The 22,550-nt window shown below is 39.1% G+C and overlaps 1 protein-coding gene across 1 annotated transcript in view; it reads left to right on the plus strand.

Moving 5' to 3' along the window:
* The first annotated feature begins 3,393 nt into the window (after positions 1 to 3,393).
* Positions 3,394 to 22,550, plus strand: part of TXLNB (taxilin beta) — a 41,514-nt gene continuing 22,357 nt past the window's right edge. The window contains exons 1-4 of the mRNA XM_010983695.3: positions 3,394 to 3,563; positions 5,797 to 6,249; positions 13,631 to 13,722; positions 19,086 to 19,256. Coding sequence (XP_010981997.3) covers positions 5,811 to 6,249; positions 13,631 to 13,722; positions 19,086 to 19,256 — 702 coding nt within the window. The 5' untranslated portion in view covers positions 3,394 to 3,563; positions 5,797 to 5,810. The remainder of the gene's footprint in view (positions 3,564 to 5,796; positions 6,250 to 13,630; positions 13,723 to 19,085; positions 19,257 to 22,550) is intronic.

Raw genomic sequence — 22,550 nt, forward strand, 5'->3', positions numbered from 1 at the left:
CTTAATAATGATGCTAAATCTACTCTGCTTATGTTCTGTCAGTGGAACAACAAAGCCTGGGATGACAGCACATCTGTTTACAACACAGTTTACTGAATAATTTAAGCCCACTGTTGAGACCTACTGCCCAGAAAAAAAGATTTCTTTTCAAACATTACTGCTCACTGACAATGTAGTTGGTCACCCAAGAGCTCTGATGGAGATGTTCTATGAGATTAGTGTTGTTTTTCATGCCTGCTAACACACTACCCATTCTGCAGTCCATAGATCAAGGAGTAATTTCAAATCTTAAGTCTTATTATTTAAGAAATATATCTTGTAAAGCTATAGCTGCCATAGATAGGGATTCCTCTGATGCATCTGAGCAAAGTAAACTGAAAACTTTATAGAAAGGATTCACCATTCTAGATGCCTTTAAGAACATTCATGATTCACAGGAAGAGGTGGAAATATCAACATTCATGGGAGTTTGGAAGAAGTTGATGCCAGCCCTCATGGATGACCTTGAGGGTCACAAGCCCTGAGCGGAGGAAGTAACTGCAGATATGAAATAGAATTAGAGGTGGAGCCTGAAGATATGACTGAATTGCTGCAATCTCATGATTAAACCCTTAACAGATAAGGAGTTCCCTCTTAAGGATGAGCAAAGAAAGTAGTTTTTTGAGATGGAATCTACTCCTGGTGAAGATGCTGTGAAGATTGCTGAAATGACAACAAAGGACTTAGAAGACTACATAAACTTAGTTCATAAAGCACCAGCATGGTTGGACAGACTCTAGTTTTGAGAGAAGTTCTGTTGTGGGTAAAATGGTATCAAACAGGATTTCATGCTGCAGAGAAGTCATCTGTGAAAGGAGGAGTCAATTGATGTGGCTAACTTCATTGTTGTCTTATTTTAAAGAAATTGCCACAGCCACCCCAGCCTTGAGTAACCACCACCCTGATCAGTCAGCAGCTAACATCAAGGCAAGACCCTCCCTCAGCAAAATTATTACAACTCGATGAAGGCTCAGATGACAGCTAGCATTTTTTAGCAAAACAGTATTTTTTAACTGAAATATGTACTTTTTAGACATAATGTTATTGCACACTTAACAGACTACAGTACTATGTAAACATAACTTTTATATGCACTGGGAAACCAACAAGTTCATGTGACTTGATTTATTGCAATGTTTGCATTACTGTGGTGGTCTGGAACTGAACTTGCAATATCCCTGAGGTCTGCCTGTGTAAGCCTATCCTGGACCATCTGAGTAGGTGTCATGCTGTGTTACCACATATATCTGTCGTTTGGGAGCCTTCACTATCATGTGTATATCTAGTCAACTTAGCTCCAAGCAGCAGGAAATGAGAAAGAGTAGTAAATGATATATTTATATTAAAGAAAGTCCAATTAAATTCATGGCGGGTCATATGAATGAAACTTATGTAATAATTTGAACAGACCAAGTGTTAAAGAAATTGAGCCATTTCACAAAACACACTGCAGAAGAGTGCCAGGAACTCAAAAGGACTGGTAGCCAGTACATATTCATGTTGCAAGTAGCAGTATGGGTTCAGCAAAATATTGTCTGTCACACAAAAGTAATGTTATTAATTTGAATTGTATTTATTGATTTTGTAGGAAATTTTAAAATAATGTTTTAAATTGTATCATATAATAACTAAGCATCAGAAGTTTATACCTATTTTTATATTAGTACATATTGGTAAAATAACTTGTTTCAATCATGGAGAGTTATTTTTCTTCCTTTAAATTAATTACAACATTAACGGCCCTTAAGAGAATCTGTACCTTACTTAAATTTAAGAAGCACTGACTTATTGTTCGTATTTACTGAGAGTTCTCTATGGGTTGGTTTGCTACAATCCAATGTGGAAGATCACTCACTGTGACCCTCACCAAGTACTCATCAACTTACAAGGAAGTACTTTTTTCTCTCACCCATTTTAATTCACCAACTTTGTTATCAAATGATGCAGTAAACAGCTTCATTGTCTTCACCTCTGGAATTTCTTTATCCTGACCTCCATTTATTGAATCTTATTGGATAGTCATCTATATATATATAACTTAACGCCTTCCCTGAACTCGGAGAAAGGGGTGGGAAAAAGCTTGGGAGCAGGATATTTTAGTTTCCTTTTGCTACTGTAACAACTTACCACCATAAATCTAGTGGCTTAAAAACAACACAGATTTATTATTTTACAGTTCTGGAAGTCAGAAATCCAAAATGAGTTTCACTGGGCTGAAATCGGGTGTCAGCAAAATTGCATTCCTTCCGGAGGATCTCAAGAAGAATCTCTTTCCTTGCTTTTCCCAGCTTCTGGAGACTTCCCCCATTCCTTGGCTTATGGCCCTCCATCACTCTGATCTCTGCTTGGATCGTCAAATCTTTTCTGACTCTGACCGTCCTGCTTCCCTTTTTCAATTATAAGACCCTTTATAATTACAGGGCCCACACAGGAATTCTGGATAATCTCCCTCTCTCAAGACCCTTCACTTGATCGCAACTGCAAAGTCTTTCACCCTGTAAAGTGACATGGCCACAGGTTCCTGGGATTAGGATGTGGAAGTCCTTCTGGTGGCATGATTCTGCCTATCGCAAGGGGTGTCACTATGCCAGGCCAGTCCCAAGGAGGAATCCACTTTGGAACAGTGTGGGGACACATCTTCAGAAACAGAAGGAAAAGGAATGAATGCGGGTTAAGAGAAAGAGGCATTTTCTGGTGAATGAAGAGGAGGTGCTTTTCCTGAGGAGGATCAAGGAACAGGTTGAGGGCTTCAGGTGGGGAAGACTTGGAAAAGCTGCTGTGGAAGGTGGGAAGCTCTGCAGCTAAAGAAGAAAAAGCGACTGCTTCCCCCAGCGCTCATCTGAGACGTGAAGGCAGTAACCTGAGTAAGCCCTGGGGTCTGAGGTCACACCAGTCAGCATGTACACAAAGATGGCATTAAACCCAGTGCCCAAGGAGCTGTCCAAATCTTTAAGTTTTACAAACCAACCAACCAATGACTTCGGAATTAAAGTGCTTCTGCCCACTCCTTTTGTTATGCCATTGTTTTCCTTTCTCCATGATTCCTCTGAGAAACTTGACACTAATCAAGCTAGCATATGAAGGGGAAGAAAAAAGAATCATAGACCACACTGGAAATAAACCCCGAAGTAAAAAGAACTGATATCTGCCCCAAAGAACAACAATGGTGAAAAGTTGCCCTAGCAAAGAGGCGATGTACTGAAACACTTGTAAGGGACAAACATGGAGTCTGCTAAGATCTACCAGCTGCTGCTCTTTGCTAAGACACTTGCCCAGGAGACGGCTTCTGAAGCTTGGGTGTATTTCTCTCTTGCTGTGTCACACGATGTTCCTTTCCCCTCTCCCCACCCCCTCCCTGCTCTCCTGCAGCCTGGGTGCCTGTGTATGTGTGTGTGTGCGTGTGTGGTTTCTCTCTCCCTGTAAGATCACAGCCGGCAGCCTGTCTCCTGCTGGTGCTGCTGCTCTGACTAGTTCTGCTGCCTCTTCTCTCTCCTTTCTCTTTCTGCTTAGCGCCTTGCCTTCTGGTGAGTATGACAAACACTCCCCCCAAGCCCTATGAGAAGATGTAGGATGCGGTTTGTGGTGTTTGAAACTTGCAGCTTTGAAACTGCCACTGAACTGTGGAAGAACTTTCCATTGTTTTATTTATAATTAAAATGTTGGCTCAGGAAGGGATGTGTGCGTGATAATCTGCTGGGACTGCCAGGACAAGTGAAAAATTCTCTCTCAGAGGCAGCAAAAGATGGGCAATAAAGTTTATAGAAGATAAAATTTAGAAACAATTTCTTGCTGTAAAATTAATTAATGTAGAAAAAGACAATTTCAAAGTAACAGAGTTCTTTGCTTTTTTTTTTTTCTCTTATGGATTTGTCTTGAGGCTACTTTTAAGAATTGAGTTGTCCTGCGGTTCACAATGAGTCAGTTATTCTGTTTTAAAGTAAATGTGGAACATGGGTTTAAAGGATATCCATGGACAATAAAAAAAATTTAATGATTATGCCCTCTGATGAATGAAGAATAAATCAAATACAAACAAAACACTTGCATTTAGACTAACCCCACTAAAACTGCTATGGACAGTCAGTTATAAATTTACTGCTTTGAAGTTTGTTTTACTTTAAACTTTATTTCACCTTCAGAAGACTCCCTAACACTTTAAAACCCACATGTGGATTTAAACCAATAAATGTTTATTGTTTTCAATTTGATTTTCAAAGTCATCTCTTCCCTTGATTTTCAAAGATGAAGTGCTAAAGGCCAGGGCTCCTTTTAGAAGAGCTTAAAATAACTTCTGGCTGGACAGCAGGTGCCGTGTGTCTCTCTCCAAGTTCAGGGGAAGCCTAAGTTATATATAGACAAGTGTGCCCAACAAGCTGGGGTCAGGCTAAAGAAATTCCAGGGATGAAGATAATGAAGACGTTTATGGTGTCATTTGATAATAAAGATGATGAATTAAAATGGGTGAAAGAAAAAAGTACTTATTTGGAAGTTAACTAGTACTTGGTGAGGGCCATGAGTGGGTGGAAGTGTCTGTATGCTGGATCTCCCATTCATGCTGGTGTTTAAGCATTTGCTGTCACCTGCTCTGAGCACAGGAGCAGGCAGCTGTGCAGTGTGTGGAGCAGTGTGTTTCTGTTTTTGCTTTCATGCCACCACAGCAGCAAAACCTGTGGGTTATGAGGTCCCTGTCATAATTTTATGCTGCTAGTTAGAGCAGCTTGATTAAACGTTGTTTGCAAATAAAATACACCATGACCTAAAGGCCTAAGCCTTTGCGACCCTAGAATTGGTGCTAGCCAGAAACCTTAGAATACCTGACTCAGCCCGTCCCTCACCCCCATTTCCAAACAGCCCACATTATACCCGGGTCATTCCCCTAGTTCATTCCCTCCCTGCTCTTTAGACATTTGACTTCTTAAAAATTATCGTTATCTGAGAGCTTCTTGAACTGAAAAGAGAAAATTGTAATCTGTTTTTCTTTCTCTAAAAGAAAATCAGATTTTATACTGGAACAGAAAAGTGTAGAAATTCAAGGAATTATTTTTATGCGCATCACCATGTTTCTACATCAGTTCACTTGCTAATTTATACCTTCCTTCATTCTCTTATTCTAAAAATGGTGCTGGTTTGAACCTCAAAAAAGGCGTTTTTCTGATTGATAATTACATGTTGCTCATCTGGGAAAAGAAAAATGCCAGAAAAGCAAGTTTCTCCTCTTTCCAATATAAGAACTAATTTATATTAATATACTCATATTAATATGGATTAAAATAGAGTTTAGAATGTTATTGTTATGAATCATTTTAGTGAAGTTCAATGGCTCTGTATTTAATGACTTAACTTTGAAAAAAAACCCTCTGTTTTAAATGTAAACATTTTAAATGTATATATCTACGTATTTCCAATGATTGTAAATCTATATAGAATTAGATGAGAATGGTAGCCCAAATTGGCTATTCTAAGAAAAATGACAAATATGGCCATGAAAAATGATAGCTTGAATTGCTCTGTTAATGTCAATAATAGGAGATACCTCTGAAATTTAAAGACCGAAACCAAAAATATGCTAATAGTATGACTCAGTTTGAAAAGATGTTTCTCACTGTTCCTACCCAACTAATTGCACTATCAGTGGTTTGTGGAAGTACATTCATTCTGTGTTAGAAACTGTAAATAGTAGGTGCCCATGCAGGGATAGCCTTACCATTTAACTGTAACTGGGTTAACTGCATCCAACCTGACTGTGCTTGCCACCAGACACCACTCCCAGTATGGAGACTAACCAGTCTGTACAGCTGTCGGGGGAACCACAGTCAACACCTGCAGGGGACAGTTCAGCATTACCCAGGCAAAACAGCCCGGAGAAGCAAGGTAATCAGGAATCCCCAACCCCACTGCAAGCGCCGGAGGAGGAGGCAGGTGCACAGCCTGAACCAGGAGCTCATGATGTCTCTGAGGAGTTGAACCGACAGCTGGAAGACATCATCAACACCTACGGGTCTGCTGCCAGCACAGTAGGGAAGGAAGGCCCCACCAAGGCCAAGGAGCAGCCCGAGAACACAGAACCGCCCGACAATGAGGATGGGGACTGCGAGGAGCCCACCGAAGACAATGAGAGAGAACCTGCAGCTTCTGGAGAGCCACCCACAGCCAAAGAGCCTGTCAGCAATAAAGAGCAAAAGTTGGAAAAGAAAATTCTAAAAGGATTAGGCAAGTAATTATGTTTTAATTGTATGACTTTTCTTTGAATTGTTCCTAAAAGGGGGCACTTCCTCCAACCTTTGCTAAAAGCTACGTCTCATACTTGGATTTTTACTACAATGGCTTCGCTTAGGCTCTCTCTACATCTTCTCTTCCTGTGTGTACTGTACTTCCTCCCCAGTAGAGCTAAAGTGAGCTCAGTATGTTACCCATCTACCCTCTGTCATTTGTGGCTTCCCATTGCTCTTAGGACAAAGGCCAGTCTTCTTAACGTGTTCTTTTAGGCCCCTAATGGTCTAAGCCAAACCAGTCTCTCCAGCTTTATCTCCCATCAACTTACCCCACAACACCGCTTTCCTGAACACTCGGCCCCTATCACCACCGTCACTGCTACTGTCTAGTAGCTAGTCATCCTGCTCTTCTCTTTCAGTTCTCTGAACATGCCATACTCCACCCCTCACGGGGCCTGCATACGTCTTATCTTCTCTACTGAGAAATCCCTCCCCATTCCCAGTTCTGCCCTTTGGACACTTAACTCATCATTTAGCTCACAACTCAAATGGCATTTTCTTAGCCCCACCATACAGTCTTCCTGTTTTCTGTTTCTATTGTACCATATTATCTTTCCTCCTGATGTTTATCAGCATTTGAGTATATACATTTATTTTTGCATTATTTGGTTAATCCATCTCTTCCCTACTAGCTCTTTTATTTCAAGGGCAGGGACTGTGTGTGTATTTGGACATCATTGGATGCCTTGTGTCTAGAACAGAAGATGGCACATGCTAGGTGCTCAATAAATATTTATTACTATGATAAATGAGCGAGTTTAGGGATGGTTTTGTATATAAAATGATTGTCAATTAGATCACTCAGTAGTGTGTTCCAAACTACATTTCTGAAGTATTTTTTAATTTAGCAAAACTCTTCAGAAGAGTATTGATTACAGAATGCTGAAAATTACAGAAACTATTTTTACTATCATTAGTTCATTGGTTCAGCAAATACTTAATAATGGTTAGTATTTATGAGGTGCACAAAGGAAAAGTAGTCTTTGGTTAAGGAGCTCTAGGTCTGGAGAGAAATACAGGCATGCACACTAATTGTTATACAGGACAAGAGCTAGAACAAGCACAGGAGAATTGTTAGGAGAGCATGGGGGATTGGTAGCACCAAGAATGGCTATGGAAGAAGGGTGAGAGATTACATTTTTTAGCTACCAGTGATAGCATGTTACTGCAAATATGAGAATCCCGCTGCCTGTCTTCCTTGATGAATTTCATTGAAAACACTCACTGCAAACACCACCTCCTACATGATACGTTCCCTGACATGCCCAGGTAGAGTTAGCATCACTTTCCATGGTTCTCCACTAAGTTTCCTGCAGCAGTCATTTATGTACCAGCCTCCCAGGCTGGAGGGAGACTCTTTCGAGACAGTGATCACATCTTGCTCATTTCTGCAAGACCACGTGGCAGTTTGAAAAATCATGGGCGTTGGAGTCAGAACTGGGTCCAGACTCCAGTAACAGGTGATATGTAAACCCAAAAGTATGTCTCTGGTGGCATAAGACCTCACTATGATGCTTGAAACCACTGCTGTCAATGCTTTCAAAAACAGCTAAAAAGACACTTTCAAATAGCTACTTGAACCACTCAGCATAAAGATTAACCCAGATAACACCAAGTTCCCAAGATTCAATCCACTCTAGTGTTTTGAAACTTCGGGAAAGAGAATAAAGTTGCTCTGTGTTACCGAGCTATTTTCTTCTTCTCTATCCAGGGCATCTCAGAAATATCCTTTTGCATTAGTCACTGTTAAACTTTCCATAAGATAATACAAAATCACGGCACAGAGGTGAATGATTTCAAGTGCTCCTAACCATTTTGCCTTATGACTCTAAAACTGCTTCTACATAGGAATTTGTATGTGTTGTCATGGGGGGATGGGTATGAAGAAAGCTGGGGTAAAGTTAAAGATGACCGATTTTGGTTTCTACCCTGTCTCCCAGGAGTTATTTCAAAATCTGTATTTACCTCACACTTACCAAATAATCAAAAAAATTTTAGAGAAAGAAAAAATTTCACAACTAATTCTGCCACTGTCTATAAGTTGTCAAAGTTCAATTGAATGTGTTGGTCAGAACCAAAGTCTGTGATCAGAGTGGCTGGGTGGGTCCACCTTAAGTACCTGTGTATAAGCTGCTGACACCCTCATGCCGTTCCTCTGAACACCATCAGTATATTCTTCTAAACATTGCACTATTTCAGCTACAGTTGAGTTAAAACAACATTTTTAGGCTAATTTAAATATGTAGACACCATTTAAACATCATTTCAATTATCTGCAAGTGGCTTTAACAGACTTCTTGGTTATTTATCAGTTAAATGACATTACGCTGTCATCTAGACCAATGATTTCAGACTTACCTGTGCATTGGAATCAAATACAGAATTTGTCAAAAATGCTGTTCCTGAGCACAGAGATTCAGAATTGGCAGGTCTGGATTGTGGCCAAGGCACTCTGAGTAATTTTGACACAAACAGATTGTGGAAGCAGTGGTTCCAGTGCTTCAGAAATGCCTCCTGCACCCTTTTGGAGAAAATATAAAGTGTCAGCTGTGGTCTCCTCTTAGAATCTATTTGGAGCTTTTATAGACTTTTAGTACATCATTCAGTCTGTACCTGAAGATATATCCTTAGTCTTTGCTTATGTATTTGATCAAAGATAAGTCTTTATTAAGTTCATAGGATAATATTTGCTTTATTGGTATTTTTGAGATGGTGCAATGTTCTGACTCTCTAACCCAAAATTTTCCAAAGTGTATACCTTGAGATATTTGACATTTCAGACCAAGCTAGTTTCCTAATTGCCAGAATCCTCTGACCTTTAATACAGACAACAATGAAAATCTCCAATAGTGATGGGCATGGTTTACAATAGTTCCTAAACCTATTGGACCCAAAACGCCCTTCTTTCACAGAACACCTTTGAATATCTGGGAAACATCTCTAAAACCCAAGCACTCAGGGCTTGTTTTCTTTCTACAGGCTGCGTATCCTCCCACAGTCAACACACTCACTATAAACCAGAGCAGTTTAGGGAACACTTTAAAAATCTCTTTAGTTGGTGGAGTTGCTTTCTCCTTGGAATCTGAACTGAAACAGAAACAGATTCCCCACTAGACAGCACCATGACACGTCCTGTTTACATCGAAGTATCCCCCTTGCTTCTCCCACCCCATCCTCCTGCTCACAGATGTCTTATTAATCCCATGTGTGTCAACATGATGTGCACCACATAGTAATAAGCACGAAACAATGATAAAGGGTAATATGCCTTCTGATATTTAGGTTGATAACTGATTGAGGAGGAGATCATAGATTTGAAGCATAATATCCAAGAGAAAAACAAAGCCGATCCACAGGTCCATTCTGAGCTCAGAATCTACCTGGTCAGACTAACCTACTAATTTTATACACAGGGAAATTGAAGCCTAGAGAGTTTCAAAGTCTGCCAACACAAAAACAAAACAAACAAATAAAGTGATTGTGAGATCAGTCATAAAGAAGGAGGCAGACCGGAAGGCACTAATAGTATAGGGCCAAAGATATATAAAAATAATCAGTATGTTGGTTGAGGAGCATTTAACTGAGCTGCAGCTCAGTTAATGGGTTTTGTCTTTCCAGTTACAGGTGAGTTTCAGTTCTGCCTTCTGAGAGGCGCCTTGACTAGGACACTGGTTTTCTAAAATCTTTTCCACCATTTACTTACTCTGCCTTACAATGGTCACCTTCCCGGTCTGTTTTATCCATTCTAACTTGATATCTAGTTTCACTCTGACAGAGAAATAAACTGTTGCTTCGATACAAATGCTAAATTTTCTGGAACAGATGATAGAAGACCAGAGGAATTTAGGAGAAAGAGGAATCCACCGACACTGAAGGGTTCATGAACAGATTCATAGGGAAACTAACACTTAGGACAGATCCTGAAAAGAGAGGAGGGTTTAAGAGGCGTGAGTGGAATGGGAGAGAAAAATATGCCCTGAGCAAAGTGATTAGGGCTCTCTTCTGACCCAAGTTGGGAATGGATGCATTTATTCTGCTTTTTCTGATATTTTTCTATTTTATTATAAAGTTTTGCTTTATTTTGTTTTCCCTGGAATAATCTCCTAATTATTAGACCCTTAAAGTTTTTTTTTTCTTTTTAAGAAACTTTTTTTATAGTGATAGCCAAGAAACTGCAAGTAGTTTAAACACAGAGAGTTGATTTTTCCCCTTGTATATGACACTGTCACCAAATAACTGCATTTTCATGGAATTATAATTACAGCCTTTCTAAGAAGATAAGCAAGTCTCTGTCTGTTCCCCTTTTCCACGGTAATCCCACACAGCACTCTAGTCCAGGAAAACCAATGGGAGTTTAAAAACTAAGCTCTCTGATGTCACAAAGTTGTGGATTCTAATAAACATGCCTGTCTCCAATTTCTTGTATTTTTTTGTTGAAATCACTTTTTAAAAAAAATTTATTGAACTATAGTTGATTTACAATGCTGTGTTAGTTTCTGGTATACAGCATAGTGATTCAGTTATACATACATATTCTTTTTCATTGTAGGTTATTACAAGCTACTCAGTATAGTTCCCTATGCTATACAGTAGGACCTTGTTGTTTATCTATTTTATACATAGTAGTTGGCATCTGCTAATCCCCAACTCCTAATTTATCCCTCCCCTCTTCCCCTTTGGCAACCATGTTTGTTTTCTATGTCTGTGAGTCTGTTTCTGTTTTGTAAATAAGTTCATTTATGTCATTTTCTTAGATTCCACATATAACTGATATATGATATTTGTCTTCCTCTATCTGACTTACTTCACTTAGTATGATAACCTCTAGGTCCCTCCATGTTGAAATCATTTTTGAAGGGTAGACTGATGCATTTGAATGTTAACCTTCTATACAAAATAACAGAATATGGGAGCAGAAACAGACCTCAATGAGTATGACAAAAAAGAAACAAAAACAAACAAAAAACAAACAAAAAAAAACCCTTTTCTCATAAAGAAAACAAAAGGGAGAGAAGATAACTGAATGCGGAGAGAAAAAGAGACCCATCAGACTCACTCAGGTGTTTCTATCTTTCCCAAAGGAGACATATAATGGTTTTATATGTCAGTACTCACACTGAAAGGTATGCTAAGCATATGTTAAATGTCACAGGTGAGAGTAAGACCTGTCTGTCCTCCAGCTGATCATAAAGTTGTCTTCCGGACAGTGCTTACTTGATTTACATGATGTTAGCATGCACAGATTGGTTTTGATTTGTTCCATTCTTACCAACATTTACTAAACTCTTGCCATGGGCCAAACACTGTGCTGGGTCCTGGGCCAAATCTGACCAACAGTACTTTTAATAGATGACACTAACTCAGCACAGCAGTCATCGTGTGGGTACCTTCCACAGACTGAAGACAAGGGTAAGGGGAGGGCCCAACCCACTGCTGCAGAAATAGCTCAAAGCACAGGCCCGAAGGGGGTGGGGCAGCAGAAATTATCAATCTCAAGGCAGCATATTACAGCCAAGCCACAGGCTGTCATTTGGATTCCTGGTGGGGCACCACTCACACCCACATGCTCCCCTGTCTCAGGCCCTGTTTCTAACCTGAACTGACTCACTGAGCAAAGATAGATGAAACCAGCTGTTAGGAATGAGGTCATTTTTTTTTTAAGTCTCCTTTTATTTCTCTAGGTTTCTCTGGCATCAAAATTTCACATGGAGTGGAGTGATTTTGAGCAAGTAGACAAACCTTGGATTCAAGCCTTGGCTCTGCCAACACTAATTATGTAACTTTGGACTTCTCTGGGCCTTCGATTCTTAATCTATAAAATTAACCAGTTGTCTGAGTACTCTTTGAAGTTCCTTCTAAACCTAAAATTCTTTGATGCCACTAGAGTTACCAGATTTAGCAAATGAATAAATACAAGCTACCCAGGGAACTTTGAATTTCACATAAACAAAGCATAATTTTTTTTAGTACAAGTATGTCCCATGTCCTGCATTTCATTTGGTAACTCTAATTCCATGATAGAGCCTCTCCAGGATGAAGGCAAAAATTCCAGCAAAGGAGAAATGACTGTTCTTGGGAGAGACGTTGTCAAAGTTGTTAATATTTCTCAAACAGATTTATATCGGGATTTATATGGGCTCCACTGTGTGGCTTGTCCGCCCTACTCTGATTAGACAAGGTGCCTGTCACAGGTAGGTGAGGATGGGAAGGCTGTTCCACCTGGACCCTTGCAAAGATACACTCAGCAGTACACGTAGGCCTGCCTCCCAACACTCAGCCCAGTGGATACCGACAGACAAGACTTCCAGGCACCACAGAAAGGCAAACTGGGCAGTCTGAGCTGAACAAGACAAAAGGAAGGACAATGGGGAATGAAAAGAATCTGAGGCTCACTGTCAAATAATCATGAACAGATGAGTTTTTAAATGTAGTATAAACTCCAACTGGGAACAGAAAATGAAACTGCCAACAGAGATTAAGGCCTGGGTGGGAGAAGGGAAGCTGCTGGGAGGCTAAGCCTGTAACCAGGGAGACCCAGCAAGGCCTGTGGAAGAGGCCTTGCATGTCTTGGGTCCATTTTCTCTGTGTATTGACTTTATTCTCTGCTTATTAGGAAATATGATCAGAGTCATTTCTGCTCAAACTTCATGGAATGGGCTCATGCACAGAAATGAGAGAACTGGTTCCCCACCAAAAAGACAGGAAAGAGGCACTAAAAGAACAAAAACAAGCCCCCAAATGGGCAGACTAAGTCTGCCTGTATTGTTTCTCTGCTTTGGGCTGGAATTTTTAAAGCTCCGTGTACTAATGCTGGCTGTTTCATGGTAGATACTTGGATGGGCTGGTTTGCTTCTTTTTTTATTAATTAACATGGGGAAATGGATGCTTTATTCTTTCATAATGTCAGTGTTTTTGATTCTTTTGAATATTTTTAAAACATTCAAAATTCCTTATAATATTTAGAAAATGAGGGGAAAGTAACAAGAATGGATTCTTGGGATGAAAATTTGGGGACTACTCTTATAGCAGACATTTATTGAGAATCTACCATGAGACTGACACTGTGCCACACATTTTTACGAAGTTCTCACTAATCCTTACTTATTCTGTAAAGTAGGCGTTATTCCTTCTTACCCGGAAAAAAAAATTATACCTGCAGCTCCAACGGGTTAAGCAGGTAACCAGCCATGGTCTAGAAGTCTTGGCCAAGGTTGTTTAGTAGCTAACAAGTGTACAACCTGAGATTCTAGTCCTTATCATCTGACTTCAAGTTCAACACATTTTAAAAATTATCTTTATGATTTTTGTTTTCTTTTAAGGCAAAGAAGCCAACCTGCTAATGCAAAATCTGAACAAGTTGCAAACACCTGAGGAAAAGCTTGATTTTTTATTCAAGAAGTATGCTGAATTGGTAAGTTCTTTGATTGGCCCTTTTTGTCAGAAAGATTGAAGCTCTGGTTAGAGCTGAGAAAAACAGGCTGTTAGTTTTCAGGTACATCTCTATAGACCATGGCTGGTTACCTCCGGCAAGACAAAGCCAGAATTCAGAAAGGCAGAATTAAAAAAAAAAAAAAGGAAAAGAAAAGAAAAATAGGAAAACTGAGGAATAACAGCAAAAGGAAGAAAGGGAATAGAGTTGGGGTCTACTCCACCTTCAGTTATGTGCATAATTTGGGGGATAGAAGAAAGAATTATAGATGATTAAAAATTGTGTCTATTTTAAAGTTCTTTTTGACTTTGCAATAAAACAGAAATACACTTGACATAAAGGCAAATTTTCATCTAGTTCTTATGCCCAGGTTTTTTGAGGGAGGGGGGTGGCGGTGTCCCCTCAGGAAGGCAGAGGGTTGAGTTAATCCCACCCCTCAGTTTGTGACACATTCTCGTTTGTTCTTAATGACTTTATTTATTTATTTCTCCATTTATTCATTCACGCATGCATTCATTCATTCATTCTCTTTGATCTACACCCTGTCCCTCACAATGGCAAAGCATTTGACGTGGATTATTTTGTTTCCATTTCTAGGTCCTCCCCATGCAGTCTGCCTTTGAATAAGTTAGGGCAGCTGGCAGGAAGGGAAGCCCCTCCTAGACTTCAGGGAATCCATGAGATGGATTGTCTCCTGGCCAATACTCCTACAACGGGCCAGTTGGGAAAAAGGGGGAGGGTTCAGTGAAGGCAGGACCCCCAGTTTCAGTGAACCCTCACAAAAACTGGCTAAAGGAGCTACCCCTGAGGTCCGTGCACCACCCTGGGGAGTATGAGACCCACTGTGGAGATGTGGTGTCTTCTTGAGGGAAGCTGGGCAACATGCCTCTCTCTCTGCCTCTCTCTTGTTTCTGATTTTCCTTAAAAGAATTGTTCCACTTATTTCTTTTGGAGAAGCAGTGACAGGAGAATGAATCTTAAGCCTACACACCCAACAAAACAATTCCTCCAGATGGTAGGTCGAACTGGCCCTGAAGGCAGATTTACCTTGCAGCCAAAGAAGTCTGAGTTAGGGCCCCTCTCAGGCCCTGAACGTAATGCCCTCTCCCTCTCTTTTTTTTTTTTTTTTTAAGAAAATCTCCAGAACTGAGGAAGTTTCAGGCCCACAAACCCCTCAGGTCTCTGGTTGCATCTTATCCCTATTGATGGAGTAGGGTTTGATGAGTGACTTGTTTTCCTTCTTTTTCACTCTAATGAGTCGTGTGATCTCCATTTGTTCTTTCCTTTCTTCCTCGTATGTTGACACATTGTGTTATGCTGAACTGTCATGCAGTAGACCCAGAGAAATTCTGAAACCCTGTGTGACTGGTGACTGCTTAACTGTGTCAACAGTAGTGCTAAATTATTTTTAATCACATAAACCACATAACAAAGATATAAGGAAAATGCTGAATACACAAGTAAAAATATCTCTAATTCTATAATCTAAAACACAAACGGATTTATCTGTCTTCCTTTCCAGTTCTGCTATACATGCAGAGATTCCTTTGGTATAACTTCCATCATAAGTTACATATAATTTAGTATCTGTCTTTTTGGTTCATATGACAGACATATTCCCACATAGTTACAGTCTTCATAATTATATTTTGTCAAAGCTATGTCATTTTCCATTAATTGGCTTTATCCACTGGATCTCTGATTTGGGGACATTTAGATTCCTCTCACTGTCTGTTTTACCAGATATGGCTGCAGTGAACACCATCATGCATAAGAGATTTGTTCCCTCCCCCTCCCCTAGGAAAAAGTTCCAGAATTGGGATTACTACATCAAGCAGGATAAATGCTTTTCTTTTAATGGTCATATGGCTTTCCAAAAGAATGGTAGAAATTTATAAAGCAAGTATTAGTGTATCAATTTTATTGCAACTTGTTTAATATTGGTGGTTAACCACTCATGAACAATTTCAGTGACATACAATGGTAGGTGTCAAAAACAGACATTTTCTCCAAAACTTGGCCCCTACCCTCACCTTGTCTATCCTTGCTCTTTTCAATAATTACTACATTGATTTCTCTTCGCCCTTCAATTTACTTACTCATATCAAGGCCATTCACATTTGGTTTCTAAGGCCATGTTCCATACTTGGATGAACTAGGCAACATTCTATTTACGGTGCTGTGGCCTCACAGCAGGACATCAGAGAAGAATCACTTATCCAGTCTGCCCACGATTTCCTTCATGAGTCAGGGCTGTTCACCCTGGTCTCTGGGAACTCTCTGAACCCACTCACTCTCCTAGCCAAGCAGTCAACCCCTTTCCAGAGATCCCAGTCAATTCAAGTCTTACAATACTTTGGCATTTGTATCACATCCTGTAGTAAACTTTTAAACCCAAAAGATTGTGCTAGGAAAAATGAATAGGAAAAGATTGACCCCCAAGACCCACTACATATCCTTTTCAGAAAGGAAAAATTATGAAGAATTTCAGTCTTCTACTTGGAGACTAAAACCTATTTCCCTGCTCACTGATTTGGATATTAATATAGAGTGTCTGAAATATAAGTGTTAACATAGAATAAATCATTAAATTTCAAAGCTGTGAATCAAACTGTCACTCTAGCTCATGCATCCTTATAGATTCTAAATCCTGTAATATCATCAACTATTGTATATATTCATTAATAAATAAGGACATCTCGTGACTAAATTAAGAAATGACCTGGAAGAAATATTTTTATAAATTTCCTCAATTTTAAAATAGTCACAACCAACATTACTAATACTACTCTAATTTAGTACTTGGCATTAATTTTACTTTTTTAGCATAATAACAGAGAGAGAATAAGAGAAATTGCAGATAAAATCCTATATGCCTGTTATAATTATACAGAAGAACCATGTCTAAATACATTATTAAATCACTAAGCCCGCATTTGACTGAAGATGACTCAGTTGCAATATGTTTGCTTTCATTCATTAAGAAACCCATAAGCATTCACATAAATCTGAAGTATTTGAACAAAATTAGCCACACTCTAAAAAAAAATTGTCAGAAATTTAAGGGGTTTTCTTAAGAGCAAAGCAAGATAGACCTGGGTAAATTCCAAATGTAAATGATCTTGCAGTAAAGCTAGAACATTAAATGGTCAACGAGCAAGCACAAATCACCTCTTCCAACTGATGAAACACAGGTAAGGTTTCATCCTCTTGATGCTCAAATAAATCCGTGTAGAGCAGTGTTCCCCCAAACAGGGGCGGTTTTGCCCGCCACGGGACAGTAGGCAACATCTGTCTGGAGATGTTCTGGACGTCACAATCGACGTTGCTGCCAGCATCTAGTGGGTAGGGGCCAGAGACGCTACTTAAACAGCCTGCAGTGCACAGGACAGCCCCCCCAGCAAACACTTACCTGACCCGCAAGCTCTGGTGCTAAGGGTGAGAAGCACTGACAGATGGTTTAATCTTCCAAGGTCTAAATCATAATGGCCGTAAGAATAATAACAATATATAAGTTTCAGGAAAGGACATATAAAGTCCAAACGGAAGCACGAGAAGTTTCACGCCTATCTAATAACTACAGTGCAAAATGAGGTTAGCATGAAAGACACACAATAAAATATCATTGATTTCCCAACCGAACCTCAAGGAGGATACCAATTTCAATCAACATTAATAGTAATAATGGCCTGGTTTTCCCTGATGCTAATTCTTACTAGTAAGTAAAAACTGCCCTTAAGTCTGAAGATGGAATATCATGTGTGAATATCCCCAGCTTAATCTGGCAAGGGTTTATTATGGACATTTCAGTGTGGTGGGATGTCAACTGAAGACAGTATGACAGTCCTGTTGTTCTAGTTCAGAAAGAATAAACCCTTTTTCAAGACAGGGTATCTGAGACACGTATCAGAACTTTGTGTGCATACCCATTTGCATCCAGCTCCTCAAGGCACCAGGAGCACCTGGGGTCCTGAAGCACCCAAGGGCTCCCAGGCCTTTTCCTTTTCATTAGCCAACAAGGCCATTATTAGGACGAGCACCCACCTGGCTTACGCACCATTCATGCCTGAGGGAACTAAGTACAGCACAGGAAACAGCTATGGACAAAGGGTTCCAGTTTGCACCTGGCCACACTGATTGTCAGTCTGAGATCCACACTTTTATTACGCTAGTCTCTGGCGGTTAAACCCCAAACTCCCCCACTCCAACTAGAATTCCGTAAAATTTGCTGCCAAATTTACCAGCTAAATATACAGAATGCCCAGTTAACTCTGCATTTCAAGTAAACCAACAATTTTTTTAGTAAAAGTACATCCCATGTAATACTTTGAATATACTTTTACTAAAAACTTATTCCTTATTTATTTGAAATTCAAATTTAACTAGGTGTCCCACATTTTATCTGACACTCCTACCCCAGAACTTTAGCACTCCTAGATGTAAAGCCCAGGGGTCCTTGTTTCATTTTTCACGGTGCCCCTGATACTCTGGCTGTGGCTGCTGGAGGAGTGAGAAGAGGTGTCACCTGTGCTCAGCAGAAACATGGGTCATGATTTACTCGCCACGAGCATGGAGGGTGCAGGAAGGGGTGGGAGTGGGTGGGAGCAAGGCTTTCTACAGATGTTTGCCATGAGGGCTGCTGAGTTGTGCAGTGGCTGTTTCTGAAACTTTGGTGACAAATCATCAGTGCTTATGTATTTGAGAGGTACATTCTCCTCTCCTCCTTTCTCACAACCCCCAGACTGCATCTTCTATTTACCAGGAAGCTGCTTTTCACTTTCCTGTTTTTTTTTATTTATTTATTTTTAAATTGAGTTATACTTGGTTTACAATGCTGTGTCAATTTCTGGCGTACAGCACAACTTTTCAGTCATACATGAATATACATATATTCATTTTCATATTCTTTTTCACTTTCCTATTTTTAAAAATAGTTGCTAAAGCTTGTTTTGAGAAAGAATTGTCAGAATTAAATGTAAACCAAGCAGACACACCACTGACCACTTTCCTAACTCAAGGCATTACTGTGAATCCTGAGACATGCCGTTTTATATTGACTGGCGTCATTAGACGGACTCAAGAAAGATGAAACTATTTCTAGACCACCAAAAAGAAGAGCAAAGTAAAAGAGATCAATAATAATAACGATGAAGGAAAAACCTATAAATGTCATGCTCATAAAACTGTACCTACAAAAGGCAGCATTTACGAAGTTCATCGGATTCCGCAGGGACAGTGCTATCCAAACAAGCACAGAGTGACCTTGAGGCATTTCCTCTCTTACTCCTTTTCCATCGACTTAAAATAGATTCCATTTTCTTTCACGTTTGCACACCCATGTCTAGCTGGATGAACATCGCACTGAGCAAAAGAAGTTAAAACTCCTACAAAAGAAACAGGTACAGATCCAAAAGGAAAAGGACCAGTTACAAAGTGAGCACAGCAGGGCTGTCCTCGCTCGAAGCAAACTGGAGAGCCTGTGCCGGGAGCTGCAGAGACACAACAAGACACTGAAGGTACGTGTCCCCAAGGCCCCACGCGACCCAATTTCTTGCATGCTGCCTAGACACAGGCTTCCACTACTCATGGTAAGGGTGTGAGTTTTGGAATCAGAGAGACCTGGGTTCAAGTACTAGCCTTACCACTTGCTCACTTGTGACCTGCATTAAATTATTTTACCTCCCAAGCCTGTTACCTCATCCACAAAATGGGGATTATACCAACCTCATTGTGTGTTTGGGGAAAAATTAAATGAGGTCACATAGGTAAGATGCCCACATAGTACCTGACACAGAGCAAACCTTTAATAAAATGTGTCACATTCCTCCTACCTTTTTCTTATGTGGAGTTTGTTTTCTTTTGTTTTTTTAAGGTAGGCCCTTAGTTCTACTCTTTAAATTAAAATTTATAAAAATTCATCGTTTTTGTATGATAATGAAAATTGCAGGACATGAAATAAATTGACACAAAGCTAACCGACAGGATAAGACAAGATTGAGAGCCAAAATGTCAATAGTCATCTGAAAAAAGGAAGCTACTTGGGAAAACACTGAAGCTCTTCAAGCTTAATTATTCAATCTAAAAATAATAGACTGATCAGTTCACTCAGTCCGCATGGGTTTCATTAATTACAGTGTAAGCCTCTAGCAGTGTGGTTAATTTGATTACACACAGACACTAGCTCCATTCAATGAAGCAAGATGCAGTGCTCTCCAAGATAATACTGCATGCTCCACAATCCGCCTTCCAGCCAAAGATCCTAAAGCTTTCAACAAACAAGAATTAATTAGACATCAATATTCCTGTGAGATAGTTATTATTACATGTGTTTTTTAAAAAGACACTTTAAGAAACAGATTAAGATCATTACTGAGTTTGTACAACGGAGTTAGGGAGAAGAATAGAATAGGGTAATAGCTCCTTGTATTCCAAAATTGTTTTTTGATATCTAGGAAATGAGAGGCCAGTGTGATGAACTCTCTCAAATTACAAGTTGTAGGAGATGAGTTTCTGGCATCTCTTTAATCATTGCACGAGGACCATCAAAACCCAGGGTAGACGAGAATGGGAGCATCATCCCCAGCTTGATATGTAACCGAGTAATAGCACTTTGTGTTTGCATAAATCTCCTGGCTTTCAGTAATGATGTACGGTAAGGAGATAAGAATTAAATCAGACAAAGCGAGAAGATTTATCAACAAAGATATTTAAGGAGTGCAATGATATGGCTTGGTCTTTTTGGACAGCATTCAAAGACAGAATGATGGAAGTGGCAGGAGACCTGGTAGGTGTACGCAGGCACCCTCAGTAGTGGCTTCCATTATGGACAATGGAATTAAGTATCATTGTTATGCGAGGACTTGTGTTAAGTGCTTTACATATGGTATTGTATTTAATCTTCACAACAACCCTATGAGGGTTAGTATCTCCATCTTATTGAAGAAACTGAGACTCAGCAATCCAAGTCAGTTGCCTAAGGTCACGCATATTTTAAGTGCCAAAATCAAGATTCAAATCCAAAATATTTTCTATTTTCCTTCTGATTACTTCTTTGACCCATGGATTATTTAGAAGTGTTATTTAATTCTTATAGACCATCATTTTTGGTCTATCTTGATAAACATACTATATGCACTTGGAAAGAATGCCCATTCTTCAGATGTTAGGTATAGTGTTGCATAAGTAACAGTTAGCTCTAGATTATTTATGTCTTTATTGAATGTTTGTCTTGTTGTTCTATCAGTTGCTGGAGGATGGGTGTTAAAAGTCTCCTCCTATAACTGTGGGATTGGCTACTTCTTCTAATTATGTCAAATTTTGCTTCATGTATTTTGAGGCATTAATATAATGTGCATATACAATGATGATTTTTACACCTCCTTGATGAATTGGCTGTTTTATCACTATAGATGTCTATATTATCTGATACCAATTCAGCCACTCCAGTTTTCTTACTTTTATTGCGTGCATGGTATATCTTTTTCCATATGCTTATTTTCAACCTGGGTCTTTATATTTAAAGTGCGTCTGTTATAGACAGTATATAGTTCAACCTTGCTTCTTTTCATTCTTGTAATATTTGCCATTTAATTGAAGCAGCAGTCATTAACATATAATGTAATTATTGGAGCGGATATACATCTTCCATTTTATTATTTGTCACCTGTTTCCTGTTCCTCCATTCTTTTCCTGCCTTCTTTTGTATTATTTGAATATTTTTAAATTCTTATTTTAATTTATCTCTTGGATTTTTAATTATACCTCTTTCTATTTTTAGTAGTTGCTCTATGATTATTATATACATTATTAACCTTTCACAGTCTGGAGTTAATACTGTATCACTTCACATAATATGTAGAAACATTACAAATAAATAGGTTCACTTACTACCCCCATCTTTACATTTACATACACTTATAAAGCCCATGAGACAATGTTATAATTTTTACTTTAAACAATTACACATTTTTTTTAAGTTAAAGGCAAAAACTGTCTTCTATTTTTAACCCAGATATTTACCATTTTTGATGCTTTTTATTCCTTCTGAAGCTTTACACTTCTGTCTGGTGTCATTCCCTTCAGCCTGAAGAACCTCCTTTAGCATTTCGTACAGCATAGGCTAATTCTCTTATTTCATATATTTAAAAATGTCTTTATTTTGCTTTTATGATTTAAGGCTATGTTCATTGGATATAGAATTCTGGGTTGACAAGATTTTTTCCCTTTTCCTTCTTTCACTCAGCCTTTTATAGATTCTGTATTCTGGCCTCCATACTTTCTGATGAAAATCAACAATAATTTGAATTATTGTTCCCCAGTATGTGATATGTCATTTATCTCTGGCTACTTTCAAGGTTTTTCTATGTATTTTTGGTTTTCAGATCTTCGACTTCTTTATGCCCAGGTGTGATTTTCTTCATATTTATCCTACTTGGGATTTGCTGAGCTCTTATACCTGTAATTATGTCTTTCCCCAAATTTGGGGAGCTTTTAGCCATTATTTCTTCAAATAGTTTTTCTGCCCCATTCTCTCTCTCTCCTAAGATTCTAACTCCATTTACATTGGAACAATTGAAATTATTCCACAGGTCCTTGAGTCTCTCTCCATGTTCTTCACCAATACTATTTTCCTTTTATACCCAGATTAGATCATTGGTCTATTTTAATATTCACTGACTCTTTCCCCTGTTATCTCTATTCTGCTCTAAGTCCATCCAGTGATTTTAAAATTTCATATTTTGTAACTTTTAACTCCAGAATTTCCATTTTGTTCTTCCTTACAGATTATTCTTCTCTCCTGAGAGTTCCTA

This window comes from Camelus dromedarius, chromosome 6 (genome assembly GCF_036321535.1).
Source record: "Camelus dromedarius isolate mCamDro1 chromosome 6, mCamDro1.pat, whole genome shotgun sequence".
NCBI lineage: Eukaryota > Metazoa > Chordata > Mammalia > Artiodactyla > Camelidae > Camelus > Camelus dromedarius.